The sequence below is a fragment of the Babylonia areolata genome, chromosome 20, assembly GCF_041734735.1.
Source record: "Babylonia areolata isolate BAREFJ2019XMU chromosome 20, ASM4173473v1, whole genome shotgun sequence".
In the NCBI taxonomy this organism is placed as follows: Eukaryota; Metazoa; Mollusca; class Gastropoda; order Neogastropoda; family Buccinidae; genus Babylonia; species Babylonia areolata.
In genome coordinates, this window is record NC_134895.1 from 9,103,164 (window position 1) to 9,115,232 (window position 12,069).

The following is a 12,069-nucleotide window of genomic DNA, read 5'->3' on the forward strand; positions in this document are numbered from 1 at the left end:
CACTGCATGGACAGACACACACACACACACACACACACACACACACTTGGGCATGCACATGTGCATGTACACACACACTCGAGCATGCAAAAACAAAACAAAAAACGAAAACCTGGAGCACGCTGACTCAACTTTACCTTGGATCCTGAGAAGCCAACAAACTCCAACACCTTCATGATCTTGCTTGGCAAAAGGGAAATCATCTGCAAACAGAAAACACTAATGTTCCTGTTTCCATAACCACAAAGTGCCGATGTGGATCCTTAGCATGTGTGTTTGTTCTTCTACATGTGCATTCAGAAACAGGTTTGCAGAAACATGTGGAGATTTCCACTCTCAATCCACCAGACGTTGACACAAGGATCAAACCCCAGGAGTCTTAAGTTTGAAAGTTCAACGCTCTGAACACTGGGCTACCGTGCCCATCTCACAGACCATTGTAATGACCACCACATAACACACATGTACTTTGCTGATTAGTGCTTTTGAAGCTTTAATGCCATGTTAACCAGCAACCATACGTGTGTGTGTGTGTGTGTGTGTATGTCATGTGTATGTGTGTGTGTATGCATATTCATGTGTGTGTGTGTGTGTGTGTGTGTGCGTGTGCGTGTGTGTGTGTGTGTCTGTGTGTGTGTTTCAATTTCACATCTTTTCCATTCAAGTGATATGTGTGTGGATGGGTGTGTGTGCATGTGTGTATGTTTGTGTGTGTGTGTGTGTGTGTGTGTGTGTGTGTGTGTGTGTGTGTGTGTGTGTGTGTGTGTGTGCGTCTATACATGTGGGAGGGAGGATGGGGGCAATCACCAGTGCGCATTCTTGCGTGAATGAAAGAGCATACAGGCACACACAGATCAAAGATCAAATATGAGCATTATCACTGAATGTACAGGCATGCACATGCTTTTGTATGCATGCATGTATGTATGTATGTATTTACCCGTGGATCTATGCATGAACACATCTGCTGAGTGCATGCACTACACCTCTTTGAACAAAACATAACTATTGTTAGGATACAAAGAACAAGACGAAAAAAATTATGAACCCACTTGGGAGAGGATTAAGTTGAGTACTTCGACTCGTAGTCTTCAAAGCAACTGCTGCTTTGAATACTCTATAAGTGGGTTCATAATTTTTGACTCACTTGTGTAAACAAAGTGAGTCTATGTTTTAACCCGGTGTTCGGTTGTCTGTGTGTGTGTGTGTGTGTGTGTGTGTGAGTCTGTGTGTCTGTGTGTCCGTGGTAAACTTTAACATTGCCATTTTCTCTGCAAATACTTTGTCAGTTGACACCAAATTAGGCATAAAAATAGGAAAAATTCAGTTCTTTCCAGTCATCTTGTTTAAAGCAATCTTGCACCTCTGGGATGGGCACAAAAAAATTAAAAATGAAGCCTAATTATATGCAAACTGCATTTACTGTTATATTTATATTTTTTGTATTCTCTAAACTTGGCACTTTGATCTCATATTCTGACCCAACAACAAGAGCAGTCATTATTATAATTTTTTGTTCAAACAGGAACTTCTTTTGCTAAGCATGGGAGTTTCATTTATTTTGCAAACGTTTTTGGTGCAGATAGTAAAAAAGGGAAATTACTCTGTAATTAATGCTAGGGGACTTAATTCGCTTTAAACTGATCTTTCTCATCTTAAACATTACATTTTGAAATTATATTCAATACATAAAAAGCTTGGATTTTTTTTTTTATAGTGTATCACAAGTGAGTCTTGAAGGCCTTGCCTCTCTTGTTTTCCTTGTTTTTTGTATCATGTTTTGAAAGAACCCAGGATACCCCCGAAAACAGAGTATGGCTGCCTACATGGCGGGGTAAAAACGGTCATACACGTAAAGGCCCACTCGTGTACATACAAGTGAACGTGGGAGTTGCAGCCCACGAACGCAGAAGAAGAAGAAGAAGAAAGAACCCAGGCAGTCAACCCCCCCCCTTTTTTTTTATTCCCCATAACTATTGTTAATCAGACAAGAAAGGAAATACCAGTCACTTCACACAAACTCACAAGGTTGAACGTCCCAACGCCCATCCTGACACCGCTCTCAAAATGCATTTTGAATTGATCCTTCTCCCAGTTTCGCTTCTGCAGCATTTTGTTGCATTCCCTGGATCAACAGACACACGGAAAACGAACCTTTAGAGCATTCTTGGACCTGCAACATTGTAGAACAACACAAGAACAAATTGTTAAAAACAAAAACAACTTTAAAAATCTGAATGAACTTTGCCATGAGACCCTGTTCATGTCATACAGTACATTTCTGCCACCATGCTATGACGCAAGTGTTTGTATGTTTGAATGTATGCTTGTATGAATGTATCAAGCCTAACTTTTGGCTTATATCACAGATTGACATAAGTTTACATTTAGGCCAACAGCAAAGTGAGAGCTGTATTATCAAGGGTTTCTCCAGTCAATGGGAAACCATTTAGAGCTTAGTCCTTTGTGAAGGACTATGACTCTCAAACTAGGAGGCAAAGTTGCACTGGCTCTTAGTGCTGCAGCCTTGGGGGCTAGTTGGCCTTTGGGAACCATCCCAACGCCGACTGTCCTAAAACCCTCTTGGCCGAGAGAGAGGGGATGTACACTATAATCAAATTCTAGCCCAAATAGTCGGAACAGCAGTCGCCTCCTCTGCTGTTCTGATGGTCATAGTCGGACATGACTGACTATTATATGAATGTATGATTGGTATTTATGTGTGTGTGTACAGTTTGCCAGGTACGTCTTGGTGTGCACATGTAACACTGAAGTAATGTGTGATATCAACAACCCCTTGAGTGTCCCAGGAATGGAAATTTCAGCCCCATTCCAGTGTGCAAAAAGAGAGTAATTTTGTGTCTGCATCATCATAGGAATTTTCCTATCATTAAATCATTAAATTCATGTCAAGTTGTAATGATTGGATAGTGTGCTCATTTTCCTTTCGACACACCATGCTTATATATATATGAACATATCTGAGATATATATATATATATATATATATATATATATATATGTGCTTCTTTTTGGTATTAGTTTGGTATATATATATATGTATATATATATATATGCTTTTTTTTTTGGTATTAGTTTGCATGCTAGAATCTTTCTCTTAGTTATTACCCTCCATAACCAAAACATCCCTTGGAAAATATGTCGCTAAGCATAAAACAGCACGGGCACTGATAGGGTAAAGTGTTTCGTAAAGCACCCAGATCAGCGTTCTGGACAGAATGCCATTATAAATATCCATTCACATGTACAGCCACAAGACAGCTTGTCACCAAGTACCTCTTTCTCAAAGACCCTCAGATCCGTGGGACCTGCCATGACGTCACATTATCATCATTACCTAAAAAAAAGAACTTACTTGTATATTTTGTAGCACTCGCGGATTTTGAGGCCCCCTTTGACAAAGCTGACCAGATTCTCATCCTGTATGAAGGTCAGCAAAGCACGTATCAACAGTGATTCAGCGTAGATCAGTTCAGCATGCACCTCCTCTGGACAGAAAGCGGAAAAAAATAAAAAAATAAAAAAATCCCAGCTTTAATTTGTATTTCTTTTTATCACAACAGATTTCTCTGTGTGAAATTCGGGCTGCTCTCCCCAGGGAGAGCACGTCACTATACTACAGCGCCACCCATTTTTTTGGTATTTTTTCCTGCGTGCAGTTTTATTTGTTTTTCCTATCGAAGTGGATTTTTCTTCAGAATTTTGCCAGGAACAACCCTTTTGTTGCCATGGGTTCTTTTACGTGTGCTAAGCGCATGCTGCACATGGGACCTCGGTTTATCGTCTCAACCAAAATGACTAGCGTCCAGACCACCACTCAAGGTCTAGCGGAGGGGGAGAAAATATCGGTGGCTGAGCCGTGATTCAAACCAGCGCGCTCAGATTCTCTCGCTTCCTAGGCGGACGCGTTACCTCTAGGCCATCACTGCATATAATGAGATTGGTTGTTGTTTTTCCTAATCTGTGTGTGTGTGTGTGTGTATGTGTGTGTGTGTGTGTGTGTGTGAGCGCGTGCACACACGTGTATGACAGTGAGTGTGCGCACACGCACACACACACACACACACACGCACACACACGTAAAAAAAATTTTTTTAAAAGCTTATAAAACTGCACGGAATGAAGTGACAAAAAAATATCTGAAGGCAACAGACACTCCATAAACTAAAAATAAATCTTTGAAGGGAACAGACCCTCCATCAACTATAGACTGAATCTGTTTATCATTATCACTGATAGTTATGTAGCGCCTGTCTTCAATGAGTGACCATATGTATTCTATTTATAAACGCCTAGGGCTTATTTTCAAGATTAGGCGCAAATGCTCATAATAATGATAATGATAATAATAATAATAATAATATCTTCAATTAGAGACCAAATTCAAAGTGCGTTAATACCACAGGGTCAATTGCACAACAGGCTGCCACACTGGGCAGAACTGACCAACAGCTGCCTTTAAGCACTCATCATTCATTTCCTGTGTCATTTAAGTCAGGCTCTAAATCACACACACACACACACACACACACACACACACACACGTACATCAGAGTGAATTCTACAAGGGACAACCTTTTTTCTGGCGTGGGTTCTTTAACATGCGCTGAGCGAACCCTGCACAAGGGACCTCGGTTTATCATCTCATTCGAATGAGTTACAGACCCTCTGTAAAACACGAATAACTCTTTGAAGGCAACAGGCAACCTCCATGACGATAAAATTAATCTTTGGAAGCAACTGACCTTCCGTGAAATCATTGTAGTTGACTCCGGAGGTGACCTTGGACAAGGAGCCGATGAGGGAGGTGCGTTTCCTGAGTTTGTTGCTGACCACGATGGACTGCTTCATGGCCGTGATGGCTCGCTCGATGTCGGCCTGCAGTACACAGCCACAATAGGAGGAGTTTGTATTATACTCCATGTTTGGTGATACATATACTTACCATGTCAAACTGATGCAAACTAGGCCTATCGGTTTGCTCTACTTGGCCAAATTTCACGCGGCTAACAGTGAAAAGATGACCCGTCTTGCCCGGTCCGCTCTTAGCCAATCAAACGCCTCTAAAAGCTATAAGCACTGAATCATTCTGTGGCCATCGAGAAAAATGCCCCATGAGAACCACGGCAGAGATGCGGGGACGGGCGGGCGGGCATTCGAGTTTGACATGGTATATGTATCACCAAACATGGAGTATAATACAAACTCGTCCTTTTGGTGTCATATACTGTACCATGTCAAACTGATGCAGAATTTAAAGCAAATGGAGGAGGGCAAAGCCTACTGGTTCGTATCGGGAGCCCTTGTAACCGAGACGGCAGAGTTAGCCACGACAAAGGAAATCCCCTTGGAACCGTCAGCCCTGGTCATACGGAAATCCCTGAGGTAGAAGTTGATGAAGGGATTCTCAGACCGCCAGAAGGCTGCCTCCAAGACATGCTGCAGTGGCACTGAGTGCTGGAAAGCAGCCGTGGTAGCTATGGCCCGCATCTAACTCAGTATGACAACAAAAACTATAGATTCAACTACACCAATTTCATTGCATAATGAAATTTGAGTCTAATAAAGTTTACGACAACAAATAAAGAACATTGTGCATGCAAGTCACAGAACCTGTCTGAAAACAAGTCAGACATGACATGTACCAGATCATGAAAGCAAAGTCTGCATGGACCATGGTGATTTCTTAAGAATGTACACAGAGACTCATTATTAAAAACAAATCTACTAATATGCCTACTTCTTCTTCTTCTTCTTCTCCCTGATTTTGTGTAGAGTTGGCAGGGCACCTCGCTGGTGTACTGCACAAGGCTAAAGACTGAAAGAGATAAAAAGGAAGTGACACTAGTGACTCAGAGAAACGTGCGTGCCAGCCAAGCAAACACTTGTTTTTCCCCAACCTGCTATCCAACCACCAAAACACTAAACACAAAGCAACACGCTTAAAAACCACACACAGACACACAGACAGACATGCACACACATACATGTGCGCGCGCACACACACACAAACATGCACGCACACATACACACACATACACACACACACACATACATACACACACACACACACACACACACACGAAACACAACACACACACACGCACACAGACACACATAAACACACACACACACAGAAACACACACACACACACACATAAACACAAACACACTAACACACACACACACACACACCAGCCAATAACACACAGCCACAAAGGCGGAGAAAGCGAGCACTGACCATGTCAAAGGTCATGACGGCCTGGATGTACAGGATGGTCCCGTAGCCAAGACTGTGGTACATGCTCCTGTCCGCACTGCAACCACACACACCACGCATCAAACCGCATCAAACATCGCTTCATCCGCACCACACGTCAAACCACATCAACCATCACGTCTCTTCATCCACACCACGCGTCAAACCACATCAACCATCACATCTCTTCATCCACGCCACGTGTCAAACCACATCAACCATCACGTCTCTTCATCCACGCCACACACACCACGCATCAAACCACATCAACCATCACGTCTCTTCATCCACGCCACACACACCACGCATCAAACCACATCAACCATCACATCTCTTCATCCACGCCACGTGTCAAACCACATCAACCATCACGTCTCTTCATCCACGCCACACACACCACGCATCAAACCACATCAACCATCACGTCTCTTCATCCACATCACACATCAAACCACATCAACCATCAAGTCTCTTCATCCACACCACGTGTCAAACCACATCAACCATCACGTCTCTTCTTCCACGCCACACACACCACGCATCAAACCACATCAACCATCACCTCTCTTCATCCACACCACACACACCACGCATCAAACCACATCAACCATCACATCTCTTTATCCACGCCACGTGTCAAACCACATCAACCATCACGTCTCTTCTTCCACGCCACACACACCACGCATCAAACCACATCAACCATCACGCCTCTTCATCCACATCACACATCAAACCACATCAACCATCAAGTCTCTTCATCCACACCATGTGTCAAACCACATCAACCATCACGTCTCTTCTTCCATGCCACACACACCACGCATCAAACCACATCAACCATCACCTCTCTTCATCCACACCACACACACCACGCATCAAACCACATCGACCATCACATCACGTCGCTTCATTCACACCACCCACCAAACCACATCGACCATGACATCACATCGCTTCATTCACACCACGCATCAAACCACATCAACCATCAAGTCTCTTCATCCACACCACGTGTCAAACCACATCAACCATCACGTCTCTTCTTCCATGCCACACACACCACGCATCAAACCACATCAACCATCACCTCTCTTCATCCACACCACACACACCACGCATCAAACCACATCGACCATCACATCACATCGCTTCATTCACACCACCCACCAAACCACATCGACCATCACATCACATCGCTTCATTCACACCACGCATCAAACCACATCGACCATCACATCACATCGCTTCATTCACACCACCCACCAAACCACATCGACCATCACATCACATCGCTTCATTCACACCACCCACCAAACCACATCGACCATCACATCACATCGCTTCATTCACACCACCCACCAAACCACATTTACCACCACATCACGGCAATCACACTGCCCATCAAACCACATCAGTGTCCCCCTATCATTTCCTACCTTCACCATCATGCATCGTGAGGGGAAGCGGGGGGGGGGGGGGCGCAGATAAAAACGCAGTTATCTCAAACCAAAACGGATGGCATGCTGCTAATTCTGTCTATCTATCTATCAAAACACCTTGTTATAGCTCATATTCTTAAAAGCTCTGTGTGCTTTGCCATCATTTGTCTTGGAAAATTATAGAAAACTGTGTTTGGGTTTATATATTTTTTCAAAGAAAAGGAAAGAATACTGTCTGGGTATATATATATATATATATATATATATATATATATATATATATATATATATATATATTTCAAAGAAAGGAAAATGAGAGAAAACTGTTTGGGTTTATATATATTTCAAAGAAAACGAAGGAAAACTGCTTGGGCCTATGCATTTTTCAAAGGAAATGAAGAAAAAAAACTGTTTGGGTCAGTATATTTTTCAAAGAAAAGGCGAGAAAATTGTTTTCCTTCACCAACTTCTTGGGACCACAAAAAACCTTGACAAGAAAGCTAGGCCTGCCTTTGCATGCATGCAGCAGCAATGGGGGATTTGAGAAGACTGAGCAGCATTAGAGAGAGACCGTCTGAAGGATGTGCGTCGACAGCACGAGGAGAAAGAGGGAGCTGTTTCACCCTGTGAAGGTGTATGAATAAACAGATCAATAATTCCAAAGGATTGAAGCTGTAATGAACAGGCTTCCTCCTCGGTTACTGCTTTCGCAAGCCACAAACAACCCCCCCCCCCCCTCCACACACACACACACACACACACACATTTTGGAAAAAAATCTATAGCCACACACAGTCCTCCCCCCCCCCCCCCCCCACCCCCACTCTCTCCATCTTGTTCACTTGCACATCATCTCACACACACATGCAAGCACACACACACACACATGCATGCACACACATATCACACACACACACACACACACACACACGCACACACACACACAAACAATATGCACATGCACACACACACACACACACACACACACACACACACAGAGAAAAATACACACTGACCGTGCCAAGTTACACTTATCCAAAAAGATTCTGCAACCTCATACACATATGCGACCAAAGCAAACATTTCAACACACTCACACACACACACACACACACACACACACACACACTATGCACATGCACACACACACACACACACACAGAGAAAAATACACACTGACCGTGTCAAGTTACACTTTATCCAAAAAGATTCTGCAACCTCATACACATATGCGACCAAAGCAAACATTTCAACACACTCACACACACACACACACACACACACACACACAATATGCACATGCACACACACACACACACACACACACACACACACAGAGAAAAATACACACTGACCGTGTCAAGTTACACTTTATCCAAAAAGATTCTGCAACCTCATACACATATGCGACCAAAGCAAACATTTCAACACACTCACACACACACACACACACACACACAATGCACATGCACACACACACACACACAGAGAGAAAAATACACACTGACCGTGTCAAGTTACACTTTATCCAAAAAGATTCTGCAACCTCATACACATATGCGACCAAAGCAAACATTTCAACACACTCACACACACACACACACACACACTCCCTCTCTCTCTCTCAAACACACATGCACCATCAACAAACACACACACACACACACACACACACACACACATTTCTCCATTCATTTTCTAGAACTCCCCCAACAAACTTTCCCCACCGACAATGACCACACACAAAAGCTAGGTTCTCGAACCCCTGACTCACTAAGGCTGCATGCTGTCCCGTGCGTCATCGAAGTGATTTGTGAAGAACAGCCGCAGGGCCAGCATGGACTCTTGGATGGTTGCGCTCAGGGTAATGTCGTTCTGTGTGCTGAGAAACCAGACAGAGAGAGAGAAAAAAAAAAGGTTAAGTTAACCCCTTCAGTGCCAGGGGGGGAACAGTAGAAGTCGGTGTTTCAAGTCATATAACAATATCCAAAACAGTAAGCCTAAAACTGAGAAAATGCACTGGAGACATACCACTCCGGATAAACTGTGCGAATTTTTTTTTTCCAGCCTTCCAGAGTTGTTTCCCTTCTTCTGATGATGTCATCAGTGACGTCACTATGCACATATTATGTGATGGTGATACGTGCTGAAGCACTCAAGGGGTTCATTTGTGATGAAGCGAACAGTGTCCTTCCTGTGGAGAGTACAGCGTATAAAACAAGCATGCATGCATCAGGCACACAGACAACAACTACCACAAACCTCATCCATTAAGAAACATGTAAATCAAAGAGAAAAACAAAATTAAATTAAAATGTATATAGGGCATAATTAAAAGACTTTTTCTTTAAACACACACAAAACAAGAGTGGCAAGGCCTTCAAGACTCTCTTGTGATAAATTAAGTCCCCTAGCATTAATTACAGAGTAATTTCCCTTTTTTTACTATCTGCACCAAAACGTTTGCAAAATAAATAAAAATTCCATGCTTAGCAAAAGAAGTTCCTGTTTGAACAAAAAATGATAATAATGACTCCTCTTGTTGTTGTGTCAGAATAAGAGGTCAAAGTGCCAAGTTTAGAGAATACAAAAAATATAAATATAACAGTAAATGCAGTTTGCATATAATTAGGCTTCTTTTTTTTTTCTTTTTTTGTGCCCATCCCAGAGGTGCAATATTGTTTTAAACAAGATGACTGAAAAGAACTGAATTTTTCCTATTTTTATGCCTAATTTGGTGTCAACTGACAAAGTATTTGCAGAGAAAATGTCAATGTTAAAGTTTACCATGGACACACACACACAGAGACAACCGAACACCGGGTTAAAACATAGACTCACTTTGTTTACACAAGTGAGTCAAAAACAATAATTAATTTAATATGTTGCATTCAACAAACTTGTGCGCACATGCTCATGTTTGTGCACGCGTGAGCACACACACACACACACACATGAACAAATGCGCATGTGATTACGCACACGTAAACACACACTCTTTCCTCCTGTCTCTTCCCATTATTTCAGACTCTTATAAGTTCTTATTGTTTTCCTTTTTGGAATAATACCACACATTTTTCAAAATCATTCTGATTTTGTTGTGGATATTGCCATTTTCTTTTCTTCTTTTTTTTTTCTTCATCTATTTTGTGGTTCTAGGTCAGGTTGTATAAGCGATCACTGCAGCGCTGAGCATTAAGTATTTTCTTAGGCCCTCTACGGCTTTTATTGGGAACACAAACTCTCGAGTGCTAGACGCAAAGCCTGTGCTACCGGGGGGTGTACACGAAACTCATTCAAGCAAAGAAGCAGGTAATGCCCAGTGACTCTGCACCACTAGACCACTCGGGAGCAGAGCTTTTCTTTTTACACCTGACCTCTGCCACGTGGCCAGGCGTTCACTTTGAGTCAACTTTCACCCTCCTTAGATCCCCGTGTGAGGACTGTCACCGGTCACCTGTCCTGTTTTGTTTTTCTTGTCACTCCTGTTACTGTGTGGCGGAAAAGAGAAGGCATGGCATCTGTTTAGTCTCAGTATCCCTATACCGACAGAATAAAATCATCAGTCTGCCACACTCAAAGGGAGTGACCCATCCGGAGAGTGCCGTACCTGGCACATCAGGCGTTAAGTGAATGGCCTGAAGGTAACACGTGCACCTAGGAAGCGAGAGAATCTGAGCGCGCTGGTTCGAATCATGGCTCAGCTGCCGATATTTTCTCCCCCTCCACAAGACCCTGATTGGTGGTCTGGACGCTAGTCATTCGGATGAGACGATAAACCGAGGTCCAAGTGTGCAGCATGCACTTAGCACACGTAAAAGAACTCACGGCAACAAAAGGGTTGTTCCTGGCAAAATTCTGTAGAAAAATCCACTTCGATAGGAAAAACAAATAAAACTGCACGCAGGAAAAACTACAACAAAAAATGGGTGGCGCTGTAGTGTAGCGACGCGCTCTCCCTGGGGAGAGCAGCTCGAATTTCACACAGAGAAATCTGTTGTGATAAAAAGAGAAATACAAACACAAATACAAAATGTTTAATGCTTGACTTTCTTTCTATTGAAATTTCGTGAACTTAAAACAAAATGATCAGATGTGCTTCTTCTAGATGTATGTTACTTCTTTTTTTCTTCTTCTTCTTCTTTTAATTTTTTTTCTTCTTATTGATGAATAACAATAACAATAAGAATTAAAAACTTTTTTTGTCATTTTTTATCATTCCTTCATTAAGTCTGTCATTTAGTCTACTCTATTTTCTCTAATTAACTTGTCTTTTATTTTAAGTCAATCATTCTTCCTATCTTTTCTTTCTTTCTTTCTTTTTCTTTTGCAGTAGACACCTATAAG

The 12,069-nt window shown here is 42.4% G+C and overlaps 1 protein-coding gene across 1 annotated transcript in view; it reads right to left on the reverse strand.

Moving 5' to 3' along the window:
- The window catches only part of LOC143294847 (tetratricopeptide repeat protein 39B-like), a 57,917-nt gene that overhangs the window by 23,859 nt on the left and 21,989 nt on the right, over window positions 1-12,069 (reverse strand). Inside the window, exons 3-8 of the mRNA XM_076606354.1 lie at window positions 9,497-9,604; window positions 6,263-6,338; window positions 4,767-4,899; window positions 3,377-3,509; window positions 2,026-2,125; window positions 138-203 (exon numbers count right to left, since the gene is read on the reverse strand). Coding sequence (XP_076462469.1) covers window positions 138-203; window positions 2,026-2,125; window positions 3,377-3,509; window positions 4,767-4,899; window positions 6,263-6,338; window positions 9,497-9,604 — 616 coding nt within the window. The remainder of the gene's footprint in view (window positions 1-137; window positions 204-2,025; window positions 2,126-3,376; window positions 3,510-4,766; window positions 4,900-6,262; window positions 6,339-9,496; window positions 9,605-12,069) is intronic.